Source organism: Fukomys damarensis, unplaced genomic scaffold, assembly GCF_012274545.1.
Source record: "Fukomys damarensis isolate Sample0158 unplaced genomic scaffold, DMR_v1.0_HiC HiC_scaffold_6, whole genome shotgun sequence".
NCBI lineage: Eukaryota > Metazoa > Chordata > Mammalia > Rodentia > Bathyergidae > Fukomys > Fukomys damarensis.
In genome coordinates this window covers 32,492,001-32,510,746 of record NW_022900918.1, presented here as the reverse complement: position 1 = coordinate 32,510,746, position 18,746 = coordinate 32,492,001, and the positions used below count along the sequence as shown (strand labels likewise).

General features: G+C 39.9%; 1 protein-coding gene across 24 annotated transcripts in view; it reads left to right on the top strand.

Annotated features, from left to right (window-relative positions):
• The window catches only part of Dock9 (dedicator of cytokinesis 9), a 216,531-nt gene that overhangs the window by 35,796 nt on the left and 161,989 nt on the right, over positions 1-18,746 (top strand). For 7 of the 24 annotated variants that reach the window (XM_033760953.1, XM_019204602.2, XM_019204598.2 and 4 more), the window contains exon 1: positions 4,691-5,000. The exons of 5 other annotated variants lie outside the window; for them this stretch is intronic. In XM_033760953.1, coding sequence (XP_033616844.1) covers positions 4,803-5,000 — 198 coding nt within the window. In that variant the 5' untranslated portion in view covers positions 4,691-4,802. Of the gene's footprint in view, positions 1-4,680; positions 5,001-18,746 lie in introns of those variants that run through there. 12 more of the 24 variants (XM_033760956.1, XM_019204604.2, XM_019204603.2 and 9 more) reach the window with 4 other exon arrangements.

Genomic DNA, 18,746 nt, shown 5'->3' with positions numbered 1-18,746 from the left:
TTTTTTTTTTTTTTTTTTTTTTTTTTGTGTGTTTGCCCTTTTTTGGTACTCTGTGCCTCCCAGAACTGATTAAGAATGAGTACCAGGTTACCACTGTGAGCCTGTGAGACTGTACACATAACAACACTGCTGATTGCTGTCTAATGATTGTTTATATTGCTGCTGTTGTCCCTACTTAAATAGAATTTAACTTACCAGGTGATGGGATTTGTGCCCTTAAATTTTGCTTGGCTCTGCAGCTCATCTCAACAGACCTGTTTCTTTACTTTGTGGGTGGAAGCTCTTCTGTGGGTTCCTTCTGAGATCTCAGTTAGCTCTGTGGGCCTCAACTCAGGAAACTACCCCCTCAACAGACACAATTCTGTGTGTAATTGTATTTTTAAATACATTTTATTTTATCCCATGTCCTACCCCTCCCCTCCCTATGTACAAAAGCTTTGCTACCATTTTTTCCTTGTTTTCACATTTTTTCTTGTCCCATCTTTCCTCTCTCCCTTTCTCTTCCCTTGTTCCCCTTCCCATTTCTTTCCATTTCCCAACATCCATTACACATCTCAGCCCTTATTTCCACATTCAGTTTCTCACACCAGAGAAACAGTGAGGTATTTAAACATGTGTGTCTGATTTATTTCACTTCAGGATATGGTCTCAAGGTCCATCCATTTAGCTATAAATGTCTGAAGCACATCTTTCTTTATGGCAGAGTAGTACTCCATTGTTGTGTATAATTTTAGAGGGCTCATCAAACCACTTTCCTTCCAAGTTCAACCTTGGGTTCCAGGGCTATGAAACACTAGAGTAGATGATAATGTGGATTTTATCTTTGTGATTATTTCATTAAATCTCCAATGATAAAAATAATTGAGGTGAGCTCAGATGTCTTAGCAGAATGAATTGTCATTATATTGACTCTCCCAAAAAGACTTGCTGGCTCCACCTTCTTCCCACCCTAGCCTGCCCCCACATATCTGCCTTCCCTTGGTCACTTTTCCTCTCTGCCCTAGTTCACTATTTACTCCCTTGCTTGCTGAATCCTTTACCCCCACTGGTGTTCTCTTCTCCACTTGGCTGCTTTTAATACACATTCTTGGACATGTTTGTTATTTTAAGAATTAAACAAGTCAGTCTTGAAGCTCTGAAGGTAGAGATAGTAGGAGCTCAGTGATATTTGTGGAGTTTGACTCCAGACAGCCAACATATACTTTGTTCTTTAAAAAGGTAAAAAGGAAAACTTGGCCATCTATTTCTGGCCCTTCTGAAATGGCATTTCCTCTTATGGCTGTGCTGACCAGATGTCATCCTCATATCCTCAGACTTCAGCCTCATGAGCCTTTTAGAGAAACCACATCCTATTTTGAGGTTTAGGATCCAAGGTTGAATTCTGTATTGTGCAACTGTCTTTGATGGTCAGATTTCTAAAGTCTCGATCTGTACTAAACAGAGTGATATAAAACACTCATACTTCAAAGACCTGAGGAGTTATCTAGAGGGACAGCTGATAATGCTGTCTTTTTCTGTAAGTCCCCCAATATCCTTCTTTCATAACTTGGGCCCACTTGAAGACTAGAGGACTCTCTTGCTCTTAAAATTGCTTTACACCAGGCGTGGTGGCGCATGCCTGTAATCCCAGCACTCGGGAGTCTGAGGCAAGAGAATCACTGTGAATTCGAGACCAGCCTGGTCTACATAGTGAGTTCCAGGTCAGTCTCAACTACAAAGTGAGACCCTGTCTCAAAAAAAAAAAAAAAAGCTTTACTTCAGATGGTATTTAAGTGTAATGCTCTGGTGTAAGGTAAGAACACCTGTGAATTTTGCTGCTGTATTTCCTATAACCATCTTGAGAACATACCTAGTACATTAAGCAGTCTACCTTATATGAATCTCTGTGTGTGGAACTTTTAAAAAATTTACATACTTTACAACTTGGTGTCTTTTCTCCTTTTGACCATACAAAGTATGGAACTGACCATGCTTACCTTTTTGTCTTGAATACTTGGAGGGTTACAGGTAATATAAACCTCAAACCCAATTAAACGGTTTTTTGGGGGGTGGGGCTGGGGGATTTAGCTCAGTGGTGCTGTTGCCTTCCTCACAAGTACAAGGCCCCGAGTTTGATCCCTGTACCAAAAACCAAACAAAAAACAGATTTTTTTAAAAAATCCGAAACTACAAAAGAAATATAAAGTCATTGTAAAAGTTTTTGTAAAGCCAAAAGTTGAAGAAGGTGCTTGGCTTATGGCATGGGGATGTTGAGTTCCAGATGAATATTTGAAGGCAACCGTCATACTTGCTTAAGTAGCGAAGTAAGAAGAACATTGAGGCACATGAGTGTTCGTGGTGTGTGTGTGTGTGTGTGTGTGTGTGTGTGTGTGTGTGTGTGTGACTTCAGATTGAACCAGAGGCTTTTGGGGTTGATTTTTTTTTCAGGTTGGCATAACAACAGCGATACACAGCAATAATACAAACAGTATTTACATTAAATGAACACTGTCGGGCACTTAAAAACAACTTAAAGCCCTTTTTACCTCTTCACCAAATTTCTTTAATTGGATTAAACCTAGATGCTGCAGTTGTCAATAACTGCTAGCTGGGAATCCCTACTGTGCCTCTGAACGTGGGAATAAACACTTGGTTCACTCAGGATTATGAGTGTGTACACTGGAACTTTGTTCTCATTGTTTGCCATGTAACCTTCTGCATATATTTAGACCCTTGCATATCAGTTGCCTACTCTGTAAAATGGGGAAAACCATGTTACATTGAGTTGTATAGATTTAAAAAAATAGTATCTATGTAGGGTTTGAATAGGGCTTGGGACACAGTGAGTACAGTGATTGTCAAATAAACAGACTTTTAAGCTCTTTTTCTTTCTTTACAGAATATCAGACTCAATGAATAGGGTAGCATTTCTGTTCTTAAAGTCCAGAAATCCTGGAAGGTTACTAATGGTGGAGGTTTGAGGAAGAACTTGGCTATTTAGAACTGCTGGAGCCACTGCAGACAGGTTTTGGACTTGGTCATGCTGTGCTTTACTGAGGCTCAGTTTGTCTGTCCAGGCTTGCGGCATCATCTCTCCTTATTGCCCTGACATGTGGTTCATTTCTAAGTTTTGATTTAACTGTTATTTCATTTCTGTCCACATGTAATTGAGAATCATTGCTGCTGTTTTCTGTCCTGTTGTAACTTTACAAATACAGATTTTTAAAATTCATAGGTCATATTATTTTGGAATGCAGCTTTGGATAGAGAGCCTATATTTACCCTCAAAGATCACTCAAGGTTTAGGAGTTAAGCATTTAAAAAATTATAAAAGCCTCTAGTTTTGAAAAATGGACTCATTGATCTCTTGTGATTCATCACATCATTTCCATATGCAAGAAATTCTGAATTTAAGTGACAGATTCAGTTTAGCTGTTGAAGTAAAGAGGCCAGAACAGGTGCTGGTGGGAGGGAGGAGTCTAGTGGGTACAGGGTGGCGTCTCAGCTCCTGCACAGCCTCTCCTGAGCGATGCCAGCTCCAGTTACTTTACCTAAAAAGTGGGGAACTTGTACATGTACTAGTTTATGTATTTTCTTGGGTGTAGTGTACCTTTTTTACCTATTGTTGCTATAAAATGACTGGATTCATTATTTACTTACTATTCCTACTGTTTGTGATTTCTTGTTACTAAGTGCTTTCTCATTTTAGGGAAATAAGAAGAGAAATTAGTGGGAGAAGCTCTAGCATTCCTGGAAGTACAGAGTAATATTTAATCCCATTTTTAGTACTCACTTCCATGTAACTTTTTAATAAATTCCTTAGCACTGTGTTTTAACTTTCTAGGAAGTGATTTCTGTTAAGGAAAGAAAAATTCCTCTATCATTGATATGGGGAAATAATAAAAATAGTCTTTTGGGGAAACACATTTTGGGTGCTGTCACCATTGAATTATGGGGTGGAGACTCAGCAACTTCCCTGTTCTTTTGGTTACAGTATATCTATTAATTCTGTTAATTTATCATTTATGGTGATTTTTTCATTTGCTTTCTAACTGGCTCCTTGGTTCCTTGAAGAGAGAGCCATTCTGCCTTTCTACTTTCACTGTGGTCTTCTTAGTACTTAGTATCAGGCATATTACCTTCTGGAACCTACACATGTGTTGGTGTATTTAAAGAAATGTTCTGCTTAAAAGTATCATGGTAAATGTTTTTATCAAACAAAATACTAACTTACTAATCGTGATATCATCTTTCTGGCATAAAATAGCAGATACATTAACCTTTCCATGCTGCAGTCTGTCCTGGGGGGGCTTTTCCGACTCCCGCACCTCGTGGGAACACCCTTGCTAGTTGCTCATTCCTGCTTTGATCATCAGCCAAGCATGTGGTGTTTAGCCGTAATACACAAGAAAGCATTCTGAAATATAAGACTCTTACAGCGGCCAGACAACCTTGCTGGCCCTTAAGCTCTGCAAGCTTCAGATTGGAAAAAGTTGTGAAGGATCTAACTGTGATTAGTTTTCTTTAAACCCTGGACTATTTGGATTTGAGTTTATTTGGCCAAGGCTGTGTGGAACAGACACAATGAGCCTGGTATTTATCTGAGAGGCAGTACACAGTGTATTGTTCAGTTTGGGGTTTGTTTTCCTTTGGCCATCGAGTGAGCGGGAGCCTCCCATTTTCCAAGCAATAGTAACACCCCTGGAGGCTGGCCTTTGCTGTCATGCCTTCCCACTCCACAGGCTGTGCAGACCCAGCCAGTGCAGCTGACCCCTTGCACCTGGGAAGCTAGTTTCCTTTCCCTTCTCAGACCACTGGCATGCATGTGCTTTGCAAAGCCAAGGACTTGCAGCTGCTCTCTTTGCAGACTTTTTGACTTGTGTTTTCAGCTGAGAATGCAGGCTGATAAGTGCAGGACAAGCAGTAGAAGTGTCAAAAAGGAGCTGGTGATCGAGTCCCCCCTGCAATACAAGGATGCAGCGCAGGGAGAAGTGGAAGCAGAGAGCCCCCGCCCGATGCTGGTAAGAGGGTGTTGTCCAAAGCATTGCTGTGGCTTCCCCACGCAGTGTGTGTATCATGTTGATTACCTCTTGCCTGTGACTTTAAAACTTACCCTGCCTATCTCTTGCGAGCCTCTCTCTGTCTTTCCCTATAAATTGACTTGGGTTTTGCTTTGATCTTTCTTGATGAGGAAAGAAACTGTCATTTTGTGTGTGAACTCAGCATCCAGGAGGCATCTTTGTATAGAACATTAAATCATGTCCCACCTAGCTGCAGTATTTCCAAATGTTAACCCAGAGAACCAAGTTTTTAATAGGCAACTGTAGGGTTGAAAAAGGATGCGCTTTACAAAATTAAAACCTTTTTTACATTATTTATGTTACTGAGAAAATGAGATGGTAGGTGATTGTAGGGGGTTTTAAGGAACACAACCTTTGCAGCTAAATGTGTTCTCTCCCACTCATTTTAGCAGGTTTGCTATGAACAGAGTAGAAAGGAACCTAAACTGAGCCAACTGATAGAAAAGTTTATATTCTTAACATTAGCTAAGCTCTTAGCAGTTTGGATAAAGTCAAGTGTTTTGGCAGACTTGGTAAGGGAAGAAATGTGAAAAATGGTTCTGTTGTTATCAATGAGTAGGTTGTGTTTCTCACTTGGAATTTCTTTAGCACAATAAAGGCACATAATTTTTAAGCAAGCTACAGAAACCACCAACATGCACTGCAGAGGAGACAATTGAGCCTTTCAAATGATCTGTTAAAAGGATTGTTAAACCAGTACTCAGTGCTTTTATATAGTGGGTATGTGTGTGTTTTTAACATGGAGGTTTAGTTATGGTTACTATAAAGTATTTGCTTACTAATTTACTTAATTTTCCATTAACATGTATTGGAATCTGAACTTAAACTTTCTTCTAATAGATTTGATTTGAACTGGGTTGTTTTCCTTGTGACATATAAGTCTTACACTGTATTGCTTTCAGAATTATATTGCTGACCTTAAACTAAGAAAATCAATAAAATATGATGGTCTTTTCTTGCTGCAGATTTTCATCTTAGACATTTCATTTTTTTTCCACTCTCTTGTATATGATTTTTGCAAATGTTATTTATTATAGCAGATTCCTTTCTGCTAGTCTAATAGCTCATTTATCTGTTGGGTCCCTTGAGCCACTTACATGCTGTGTAGATTTAACTGCTTGTAGGTTCCAGCAGATGGTAGTTTATGCTTTCTTGGAAGAAGTTGTGTGGTTTTGGTTTCCTTGTGAATGTTCTTAAAAATCTTAGTGACTGTCCAGATATATAGGAATATTTGTTTAGAGGAGTAAATACACTGTAGAGAGATGTAGTTTTTTAAAAAAAATTTAAACATCTTAAAAATTACATAGGCTACCTTTACAATTTTTACTTTTCCTTCTAGTACTGAAAATTTGCTGCTTATGTTTTAATTATTTGTATCAGTCACCCTTCCCTGCATATGGATCCACAGGGAGGTCCTAGTGGGACCGCTCCTCAGGGCTCAGAGGTGGTGGCACTATGCAGAGCTCCACTCTGCACACCTGCAGAGAGGTGTGAGGGAGAGGCGAGGAAGCAGTGATGGAACAAAAACTTCTTATCTGCAGTGTTTCTTTTCTTCCAGCAAAATAAGATAAAGAGGGCTAATAACAGATAAGAGAAGCTAGGATATTTAAGCAAGGCCTCTGCCTGTGCTGATCTCCTTACCTGTAATATGGCTGCCCACAGCCTTCAGAATTCAACAAGCAGTTGGGAATGCACCTTGTTTCTCATTGAAGTATGCAACCATGGCCTTGAGATCTGTCTGTTGAAGTGCTATTCATCAGTGGCCCACATGCTTAATGAGAATCCCTGTCTATAATTTGAGTGAGTTATAGGGAGAGATGTTTAAATGTAGATAGTATACTTTGTTCACTGAGTAGCTTTTTAAAATCAAGTTTTGCTGGTTTTAGTTTTGAACACAGGCTTTGGGAGAAGATATGACATAGTTTAGAAAGGCAAAATATAATGCATGTAATAAGAAATGTAAATTGTGCAGAAGCAGGGGGGAAAAGTACTCATCTTTATTCTCCAAAGGTGACCATTATTAGTAATTTGCTTTATATACTTCCAGACTTTCTCTTGGGCTTTAAAAAACTCTATATGTACACGTGCTTTTGGAAAATATATGAGTGCAACAGATTTCTGTATTAGTTCTCCCAGAACACATGAAGAATATCTCTCTGTCACCTATGTGGATTTTTTTTTTTTTTACTCAGTATGGATTTTAAGCTATTACTTGTTTGTGTTTGTAGATTCCCTTTATTCTTTTAATTTAAAATAAAGGAGAGGGCTAGAGGATGCTGCATTTTTTTTCAGATCATTTTCTAATGGCTATATTGTATTCCGTTTTATGTTTCTACCATAATTTGCTGGTTATTTCATTTCTTTGCAATTTCTTTGATCCTTTGCAATTAGTAACAATGCCATAGTAAATGTACTGGCAAATACATCTTAAAGCATTTATGCAAGCTAGAAGCAGTATTGTTTTGTAGACTTTCTATTAGAATATATTTAGCAAGGGGCTGGGGATTTAGCTCAGTGGTTCTCCCACCTGCCTTGCAAGTGCAGCCATCTCTGGTACCAAAAGAAAGAAAGAAAGAAAAAGAATATATTTAGCAATATTGTTTCTTTTCTTTCTGCTAGAGCAACCTTTAAGGTTTCCCTTGGCAGTGGCTGCTTGTTCAGGGCTAGCAAAGTCAGGGTTTTAAAGAAAAGTATGAATTGAACATTATAAAGTTTCAGAAATAACAAGGTTCAATTTACAGTACCTATGTAGGTGGGTCTTGTCCCTGCACTGTGACAATAAATGGGGGAGGAAGTGCATGGTGTAACTTCCCCATTCCTATCCAGGCTTCCTGCCAAACCCAGTGAAAAATGACTTTGTGGGCCATGGATGACTAACAGGGGAACAATCAAGATTTTCTTGATACCTGCGTGCTAGTTACCCTGTCTTACATTTGCATATCTATTTTTTGCCCCCCCAACTCTAAAATAATTACTGGAAATCGTTTATTATAATTGTTATTACTCAGCCATTTAGTGAAAAGGGTGTGGTTTCAGAGAGTCAGTGCCTGAATTCTTTCTATGGCATATGACCCTGTAATCTCAGCAATCTGGCAGGCTGAGGCTGGAGGATTGCAAGTCCAGGCCAGCCTTGAAAACTTAGTGAGACCCTGTCTCAAAGTGAAATAAAATTTATAAGTAAATTTAAAAGGGTAGTGGTGGTGCTGGGGATATAGCTCATTGTAAAGGCCGTGGGTTCAGTCTCCAGTAAAACACACACACACACAGCTCTAGATCATTTTATGTGGCCCCTTTGCTTTGTGGGCAACTAAGGACTCCAGCATAGGTCTTATTATGGGATTTTGAAGTTTAAAAGACAAGAAGGGCAAAGAGCTGAATTTTCACATGTAGGCATACTTATTAGGTATTTTTAGAAAAGTATTTTTTCAGAGATGTCTTTTGGATTCTTCATTTTTTTTTTTTCTGGGATGTTTAGCTGTTAAACTGAATTCTTACTAAATATTACATGAACATTTCTAGTGAAATAACCATGTGAGGTTATAGCAGCATATGTTTCCAGTGTAGAGAGGACCAGAAAGGACTGGCTTCTGATGGGTGAGTCAGTGCATTACCTGGAACTCCAAAACCTTTGGAAGACCTGTGTCTTCAAACATAGAGGGAATGAGACTGGAATACCTTTTCCCTCCCTGCAGTTTCTTTGCTGTAGAGACAGTTCTCTAAATAAAGTAAGCAGCAAAACCTAAAATGTAAGCTTATGGGTTTTTAATATGCTCCACTTTAGATTAATGTGATTGGATTAAATTATGCTTAAAAAGTTTTTTTTTTTTTTGCTCTAAATTCCTAAAAACTTATATAGGAAAAAATTAATGATATTATGTTGATGATTTTTAATAAGTAGTTTCTATGTGTTTAAAGTATTAGGAGGTGTAAGAAAGAGATTCCTGCCAGTTTCATTTATTGACATAACCAGTGACAAAAACAGATTTTATTTATTCAGAGCTACAAGCCTTCACTATTATGCTCCTTGTTTTTCCCCTTTCATGTGTTTGTTTGTTCGCATAACTCACATTTATGTCTTAAGATTTGCTAGACTTATTGGATGGTGCGTTCAAGATATAGAGGCCCTCTCCCCTAGCAGAATAAAAGAGTTCAATTCCTTTTTCTCTTTTTCTTTGTGGTGGTACTAGGGATTGAACCCAGGGGTGCTCTACCATTGAGCCACATCTCCAGACTCTTTATTTTTTATTTTGAGACAGTTTTGATATAAGTTGTATAGCTAGGACATAAATTTGTGGTCCTCTTTCCTCAGCCACTGGAGTACTATGACACATTTTTCCCCTGACAGTGGGTGTTAATCTCACCTGTCCTGTGCAAATACTTAGGCAGACAACACCGAAATCATCAGCTCCAGGAAGGACGTGCTGTTGGGTTTTTAGCAAATTAAGCATACACTGCTGACTTAACAATAGACTTAGGAACTGTTCTTAGTATTCTAGGCAGCTAATTAACGGGGGGGGGGCAAACAGGGATGCACCTTGAGAGAGTCAGCGCAAAAGACAAGAACACACCAAAACTGGCTGGAAACACATCCGTTGAAGGCCAGGCCTCAAACTGAAGATAGAATGACCAAGCCTGCATGTCTCCCTGAGGGATAAACAATAACTTGAAATTGAATGTGATTGGTGTCAACTGGTTCAGTAAAGTTCAAATAGAGATCAGTCACCTAGGTGGTGACCAGAATATCTGGACCCATCCCTTCCCAAAAGTTCCTTTGTTCTTTCCATGTACCTTTGCAACATGACTCACTTTCTCTTGGATCAATATTAGTTAAATGGCTATACTTGGAATCTTATTGGTTGATTATAGTTTGACCCAGGATATACTCACTTTATTTTGCTCTATAAAACGATTTTAGAGAAATGACCTCTGCGGCAACCACTTTTGGGACTCCTCCAGTCTCTCAGAAGATATTGCTCAATGAAGCTTTCCTACTCTTAACCTCTATTATTCCTTGGAATTCATTCTTTGATTTCAGCGGACAAGAATTTGGCATATCTGAAATCTAGCAGGTTGCAGTTATATTTCCCCTTTATCACTAGAAGACAGTTGCATGAATGAGGCTCCCACTGCCTCAAACCTTTTTTGGTGATCAGTATAAGGAATCTTTGTAGGGAATGTATGCTTTGATGAGGTGGGGATGAATTTAATAACTGTACCCAACTTGCAAAACTCCAGAAAAGGAGCTTCCACAACTTGTGTCATTACCTCATTATAATGCCAAGCCTCTCTTACCTTCTGGGGCTACTGCTTATGTAGAAGACTGAAATCTCCCCTCTCTGGCATGTTTCATATTCTCATGTTTTGTTGACATTGTGGAGGTGGGATGGTTGGTCACTTTTTTGTAGCAAGGTCATGACAGTTGTCTTTTATTTTGGTGTAAGAAAAATATGATGCCTTGCTTGGCACCAGGCACTGCTTTACATCTGTTAAATGAATCCTTTCAGTTAACCGTCACAACTCTGGAAGGCAAGCATTAGCTGTCATTGTTACTTTTTTTTTACAGATAAGGACAGAGAGGTTAGGTAACTTGGTCACAGTGATGCCTTTAATAATTGGCAGAGCCAAGATTGTAGACTTCTGGTCAGGTTATCTAAGCTCCAGGCCTGGGCACATGCATTGTTTATTAACAACAATGAACATACTCACTTGAACTTGGCATTGGGAATGTAAAGATGAACAAGAAAAGTAAAAACAGGCAGGGCATGATAGTACATACCTATAATCCCAATAGTCGGGAAGCTGAGGCAAGGGGATAGAAAGTTAAAAGACCAGCCTAGGCTACATACATAGCAAGTTCAAGGCTAGCCCAGACTATGTAGCAAAATCTTGTCTCCAAAAGAAAAAAAGTGAAAACACAATGCCCTCAGAAATCTTAAAAATTGCTAAAGAAAAGTCAATTTAGAAGTAATGGAGGGCCGGGGATTTAGCCCAGTGGTTTGGTGGCTTACCTCGGGATCGCGAGTTCGATCCCCGGTACCCAAAAAAAGAGGGCAGCATAGAAGTAATAGAGCAGTGATGGGTGAATGACACCAGCAGATAAAGGAAATGATGATCAGACCTAAAGAAGTTGCAAAGATAAATGAAATATACAGTGGTGTTAGAAAACACTCTTATGTTGGGTGGTACATTTTATCATCTTCACAGAGGGTTACAGAGGAACATAGATTGATGGAGTATCATGCTCGCTTTGGCAGCACATATACTAAAATTGGAGCAATTGATGGAGTGTCTGAGGATTTGGAGGTATGATGTTTTCTATGCTAGATTTATTTTTTAAAAAAAATTATTTGTAGTACACACTAGGATAACTCTGAAATGTGTATCACCTAATCAATAAGATGGGTACTATGGTCCGTGTTGTATATAACAAAGGGTGCCATTTTCCCAGGTGTGCTCTGCTATTTGAAAGACGGTGGCTTGCCAGGTGTGGTGGTGCATGTACTCAGGAGGCTGAGGCAGGAGGATTGCCACAGGTTTGAGGCCAGCCTGGGCTACATAATGAGTTCTAGGCCAGTCTGAACTACATAGCAAGACCCTATCTCAAAAAACAAAACAAAACAAAATAAACAAGCAAAAAAAAGAAAATCAGTAGATAAATACAAGGTAGCAGAAGTTGGTTATAGGTAGCTGGTGGCATGGATGTTCCAGTAGAAAGCATTTGAGAAGCCAGAGGCCTAATTTTTATCCCTATCTTCCTCTGAATCTCTGCAGATTACCACCACCCTTTCTTCAGCTTCAGTTTTTCTTATCTCTTAAAGAGAGAAGCAGGTAGAACATAATCTCTCAAGTCTCTCTTCTGGGGCTCATGTTCCATATTTCAGTGTTAGTATCGTTGACCCTAGAAGAATCTGTGATGGAGTCAGATTTAGGACCCTTGAGTTTTAGTTTCAGATTTTAAACTTACTTTATTTAAAATTGTTTGGGATTTAGACTAGGATTTAGAGCTGTAAAATGAGATATGGCATTAAGACTACTGGATATAGCTTGGAGATGAATAAAAGGGCAACAGAATTTAAAGACAACAGGGAAAACTAGAAAGAAGAGGCAAGGAGTCTTTGCTAGAGAAGGCAGGTAGCATATGACTATGAGAATAATTTTAAAATTAAGAAGGTTTAGAAATTAGTTTTTCCTTTACGTACCAGAAATTTGAAATACCTTTAATGTGATGCCACTGCAGTGAAGTTTTCTTGAATGTTTTGGGACTTTAAAAGTTTTCAGGGCTTCCTTTCCTGACAAGTGTATGTGTCACTGACTGTGACACTTTAAGGGCTCTGCTAAGCTTTTTGGGGAGCCAGTCTCACAGTTCTGTCTTGGGTCCTCCATCCTGTGGAGCCTTTCTGCCCAAGGAGGGGAGTTGTGATGCCAAGAGACCAGCACTCACTCTCAGGAGCCCTGTTTGCTATTTCTAAGCTAAGACTGGGTTAGATGGAGGAAGGAGAGCTGCTGCCCTCCAGATCCTTTATCTTCCCAGGACTCAGGATTGCCTGGTCAACCCCCCTGTGCAACTTCCTTATTCCATGCTTTCTAAAACATGGAGATGGTTCTTTTGCCCGCTCTCCTTAGCAAAGGGTAGGGCTTGGCCTCCTGGCCTCACAAAAGTTGGCTTCGAACTTGCCTGCTGGCTTCATCCACTGCAAGCTTCCAAAATGTGTCCAGAGTGCATTGTGTCAAAGTGTTTTGTTGTTCTTGTTGCTTTTGGCTTCTCAGCTTGGTTCAATAGTCACTTTTTTCTTTGTTTTGGTAATGGGTATCGAACTCAAGACCTTGTACTGCGAGGCAGGCGGAGGCACCACTGAACCAAATTCCCGGCCTCTATAGACACTCTTTAGAAAGTGTATTGGCAAAGAACAGTTGTAGAAAGGACTTCCAGAGGAGACTGGATCTGAGGATTTTCTACACTTTCCTTTTCCTTCTTCTGCCTTTAGAGATTGTTGAAGGTTTTGGCTACCGGCATCCAGATAACTAACTTTGTATGTGAGTGCTATGCTATGCCTCTTACCTCTCTTGTGTTTCTGTTAAAATGCTACTTAACATTTTATGGGAGTACTTAAATATGAAAGTGTAAGTGTAATTTCCCAAAGTCTAAGCCCTCTCTGTTCCTCTGATTGAGCACCCCTTTCTATTGTCAGTACCAACTCTTCTAGCCTTACCTGAAGGCCATCTTTGGTGGTCAGGGTAAGCTTGGAGTGTCCATTGTGGGACTTTATTCCAAAAGTTTCCCAGTGAACTGGTCCTGTGTAGAAGGGGTGGTGGAGACCCACAAGATACAGGACAAAGAAAACAGGTTTCTTAGTGGTATGAAAGTTTGGCAAGGTGGGATCTCATTGTTTTGTCTCCATTGTAGTAGTTTTTCCAAAAATCTCTTCTCTGCAGATAAAATTTTTAGAAAGTGAACTCCCTTATTTTGCAATGGAATTTAAAAAATTACCTGTATCATGGCCATGTGTGGTGATGTATGCCTGTTACATGCCCAGCACTCTGGGAAGCTAAAGCAGGAGGATTACAAGTTTAAGCCTAGTATGGGCAACTTAGTGACTTAGCAAGACCCTGTCTAAAAATAAAAAAAGAGCTAGGAATGTTGGTCAATGTGAAGGCCCTGGGTTCAATCCCCCACTGCTGGGGCAACTGCTACCTCAAAACAAAAAAATCAACCCCTCAAAAAAAAAAATCTGTATATTTAAAATTTCTAAGTCTTTAATACTGCTGATAGAATTATAACATTACCTGTACTATATATGTAATTTAATATTTTCTAGTAGCCAAGTTAAAAAGTAAAGAGGTACAGTTCATTTTGAAGATAGTTTTAAACTCAGTATTTCAAAATTATTATCTTTTTTTGCATTTATCCTTAGAAAAATATGGAAATATTTTATATTCTTTTAATAATATTATGTTTTTGGTATTTAGTATCTATTTTGTACCTATTCAGCACATCTAGATATAGAACAGCCATAGTGTTAAATTCCCAATAGTCACATGGGGCAAGTAGCCACGCCACTGAAAACTGCCTGCAGGTCTATCAATTAACACATTTCATAGCTTTAAAGCCTAAAAATAGGAAGTTGTCATTTTAGAGGTGAGTCATTGAATGAGGTAACGTATTTGTGAATCTGTAGGGGGGGAAATTGTTGATTTAAGTAGAAGGTTAGAGTTTCCTTGCAAAGATCATACCCCAAAATACTTGATTATAATGTAAATTGAATACCTCCTAATGGCATTAATGTGTGTTCAGGCATTCAAACCTGATACTTTGAGAAGATACAGTATTTTGAAGGAAGATTCTTAATATTCTTGAGGTGGAAAATGAGTGTTATCAGGCAAGGACTTTGCCTTTTAATTCTCTGTGATAACAGTTGATACTTAGGCAGTCAGAGCCTGGCAGAGGTCAGGGGTGGGAAGAAAGCCCTACTCTTCTATCATCTCTGGTAATGTAGAGATGGAAGTAATCTCAGGGAGGAACTGAGGCATTGGGCAGGTGCTTCCGGTCCTAGCAATCTGAAATTCCACCATGCCTGTTGCTTATGTGTGATGGGGAAGTCCCTGGGCTTGGCTCAGGATACCCAGGGATCACCATCTGTGTGACTTTCATTAAATCATCCAGCTCCTTTGAGTGTCAGTTTCCTCATCTGAGAAATGGTGATGATGCCACCATGCAGAGTTTCAGGGGAAGTTCAGTGAGAAAAAAATGTATGTAATCTGGTAAAGGTGTGTGTGTCATAGGGACTAAAATTCGAGTGAATCTGAACTATGCATAAGCACATAGGACCCCTCCCCCAACACCATTAGGTGGTTCCTACTCTGTACTAAGCACTATATATGGAAACCCTCTGATAATCCTTGATGACGGGAACAGAAATTGCTGCTCTTCCTGTTTTCATATGAAGATATGGAGATTTAAGGGGTTAAGTAAGCAACTTGCCCCGAGGTCCCAAAGCCAGTAAGCTGTAGAGCTAGGATTTCTTGAAAATACTTTTTAATGAAATTCTCAAACATTACAGGAAAATAGATGGACTCGAAGAGTGGCTATCAAATTGAGTGGACATCAGAGTCATATGGAGGGTTTGTTGAAACGCTATTGGGCCCCATCCCAGAACTGCTGATTCAGGGGTCCTTGGGTCTGTCTGTATTTCTGTCTGGTTCCAGATGCTGCTTGCTGATGCTGCTGATCTGGGATCAAGTGTTGAGACCCACTGGCTGGCATAATGAACTAGTATGTGCCATTTCCAACACTACACATTTTTGGGACCAGGATTTGAAGTCTTAACTCCTAACACCTGCTCTTAGCTGGTCTTGCATCTTTTTCTTTTTCTTTTCTTCTTCTTTACTTTCATTATCTTTTCTCACCAATGGAAAATGGCAGGCAGGAGAATGCAAGAGACACATGCTGGGTCCGCCCTCAGGCTCTCTGTCATGTTAGCACACTCTGTTCCTACAAGCTGCCTTGCCACCCTTTGGCGTGTGCCCTGTGCCAGAAGAGACAGAAGACACATTAAGGACTGTATTTGAAAGAGAGTTGTTTCTGTTTCTCTCAGCTCTCTCCTTATGTGACTCTAGGGGCACAGAGCATGCAGCAAGCCCCCTAAATTCCTGTATTGTCTTCCTGCCTTCATTAACATTCTCAGCAGAATCCCCATTGAGCTGAGCTGACTAAATGGGAGCAGTTATGTGAGTTTTAGTTAATTGGTATTAATGTTATTACTATCTTTATTATTACCTCAATTTTCATTATATTTTTCTTACACATTTTCTAGGTGCTGTTGACTTGACAGCCTTTAGTTCTGTTCATTTTAGAAATAGGATAATTGGATAATTTTGGAAAGTCATGGTTGCTTATAAAAATAAGAGATACAAAACCCACACTTCTGTCCTTCCATCAAATTGATTGATTTTGAATGTCCAGGTTTTATTAATATGGCCATCCCTTATTAAATAAAACCATTCAGTGACAAATTCTCTAATTTGAGTGCTTTTTAAAGTGCTGTATAAAAGGGGAATTCAACATTTTATTAGTGTTTGTGATATAAACTGAATTCACAAGTGTGTCATTGTTGGTGTTAGTCTGTTCTGAGGATAGCACCACACTGCAGCATAAGAAATATATTTAGATACTTGACAGTTTGGTGTTTCTTATGCATCCTTCTAAATAGTCTCCATATCATTAACTCTTATGGCTTAATGCTCAGCCTTGAACTTACTTCTAAAGCTAAGCTTGGTGTTGTGGTTTGTATCTAGATTTCCTCCCACAGCCCTGATGGGCTTTTGGGCATTGACTGGATTCTGAGAATATGATACTCATCACTGGATTAGTCTACTGATGGGATGACAGTTGGGGTAGTGTTGGAAGGTGAAGCCTAGTGGGAAGATGTGGGTCATTGTGGGCAAGGCTTTGAAGAATGTATCCTTCCTACTCCTTTGATCCCTGTGCTTTGCCACCATGTGATAAGTAAGGCTCCTCTGCCATGCCTTTCTGCCTTGGAGCCAGCTGACTATGGACAAAAATCTCTATATAAACTGTGAGCCAAAATAAACTTTTCCTCCTTTAAGTTGTAGGTGGCTGGTTTTGTTTCTCATCAGTGAGAAGGTAATTTAAGACACTTGGATAAGAGTCTTTTTTTCCTCTTGCATTTAAATTATTGCATGTTGTCAAATGAAAGTGCTGAAACTAAAATGTTGATGTTATTTTGGTAGGGGTTGAAGGGACAGCCTGGGCAAAGGGTCAGGAGGCTCTTTCCCCATGGCAATATTCTCTCCTTCCCTTTTGCGTTTCTCCATCTGTAAAATAAAAGGGCTAGGTCAGGTAATCTCAAATTCAAATGTTTGCACAAACTTGTAGTGTTAATATTACTGAACTTGCTGTACCTTTTAAAACAGCATGCTTTCAAACAACTTCTAGTCTACATACACTAAGAACCTGTATTACCAAATGAGAATGGGCTTTTATCTTGATTATTGTATTCTCCTAGGGCAGAGGATAATGTCTTTTATGAAGTGATAGGAGGCCATTTTCCTTTCGCTGGAGAATAGTGTGAGATCTAGTTGTATGGCCCTCAGTTCCTGTGCTCCTGATGCTGGCTTCCTCAGAGCCTTTTTATCTGGCTCACCTGCCACTCTGGCCTCATCTTTCCCTGCAGGCTGTAGTTGTATCTAGGGGTGAACTAATCATTGGTGTCAGAAAAAAAAGGCCAAAAACCAAGACCAGACCAGAACCACTACAGGCCTTTATTGTAGGGACAACAGCTGGGCCATCTATGAACAAAGGAGAGAGAGCAATATGGCCAGAGACAGGGAGCAGGATGGGTGGGGCTTATAGGATCTGGGGTGGGATTGAGTGATGGTAGTGACTAGGGATTGGGGGAGCTATGGGAAGAAGTCTATTCTTTTTATGTAGCGGCCATCTTAAGGCGAGGAGTTGGCACCCCTTAAAATGAATATTCTTCAAATATTTGCTTACATTATAAAGGAGAGACTGAGGTCTTCAGGGGCAAAGGTGCAACAGAGACTCCTGTGAGGAGCTGTTCTTCATGGACTCCATTGTTATCTGCTCATTCAGAGAAACCAAGGCCCTATGCTTGACCAACTGTTCCTCAGACACATCCATTCTAAGTCCTATAGCTCACCTCAGACATCAGCCATATAGAGTACAGTATTTTGGCTGACTTGTGCAGCTCCTGCATCCTCCTTTAGGAAGCACCCCACATTGTTTTTTTTACTTGTCCTACACATAGTTCACACTGTATTCCAGGCATAGCTGTAGGTATTAGAGAAGGCAGAAAGTCAAACAGAGACGTCTATCCTCATGGAGCTTATAGTCTAGCTAGGGAGAGGTCAGCTTTGTTCTAGTGGGTCCGATACCATTTGTGGTGGATTAATTACTGGTCATTTTCATTGGGAATGCCCAGCCAAACTTAGTCATTGTGGTTCTGGGCATGGAAGACCCACCTGAGGATTGTTGCCAAAACAACATAAAAGGAGAATGATAGGTGAAGATTGAATGCTGATGATTTCCCAGGGGAAGCTTTTTTTAGGGTTGGTTTTCCTGATAGGAACTTGGCTGTTCCTGTTGGAGGAGCTTAGGTCCTTGCTATCTGTGGAATGGCTGCTGTCGCTTTGGAGGATCTCTGGCCTTTGCTTTTGTCTTGAATGTCACTTCCTGGCTCCAGTGCAGATCATTCAGCCTCTGGCACAGATCCATCACACTTCCCACACAGACTTTAAACTTCCATCACTGGCCCTTGGGCCTTCCTGGTGCAGATCCTTGACATGACCTTGCATGAGACATTGCCATGGGCCCTGGGCTTCTGGCTGGACTTGTGCAGAGCGCTGCCATGGGATCCAGGCCCTTGGCTGGATTCTTTGGGCCTCTAGTGTGTGGATAGATCTCTTGCACTCTTCTGCATTTGACTTTTTGGGAAAATATTATAAGACAATTCTATACATTTATGTGTTCTGTATTAACTCTGTTCCCTTGAAAACCCTGACACCATTCTTGGGTCCCCATTGCTTTCATTCATTCTGGTGTATTTGTTCACATGTGTGTCCTCTTTCTGATTTTGAGCACTCTGGAATGGGTTCTGCCCCTTTTTTCTCTTTCTGTCTGTCTTTGTTTTTTTTTTTTTTTTTTTTTTT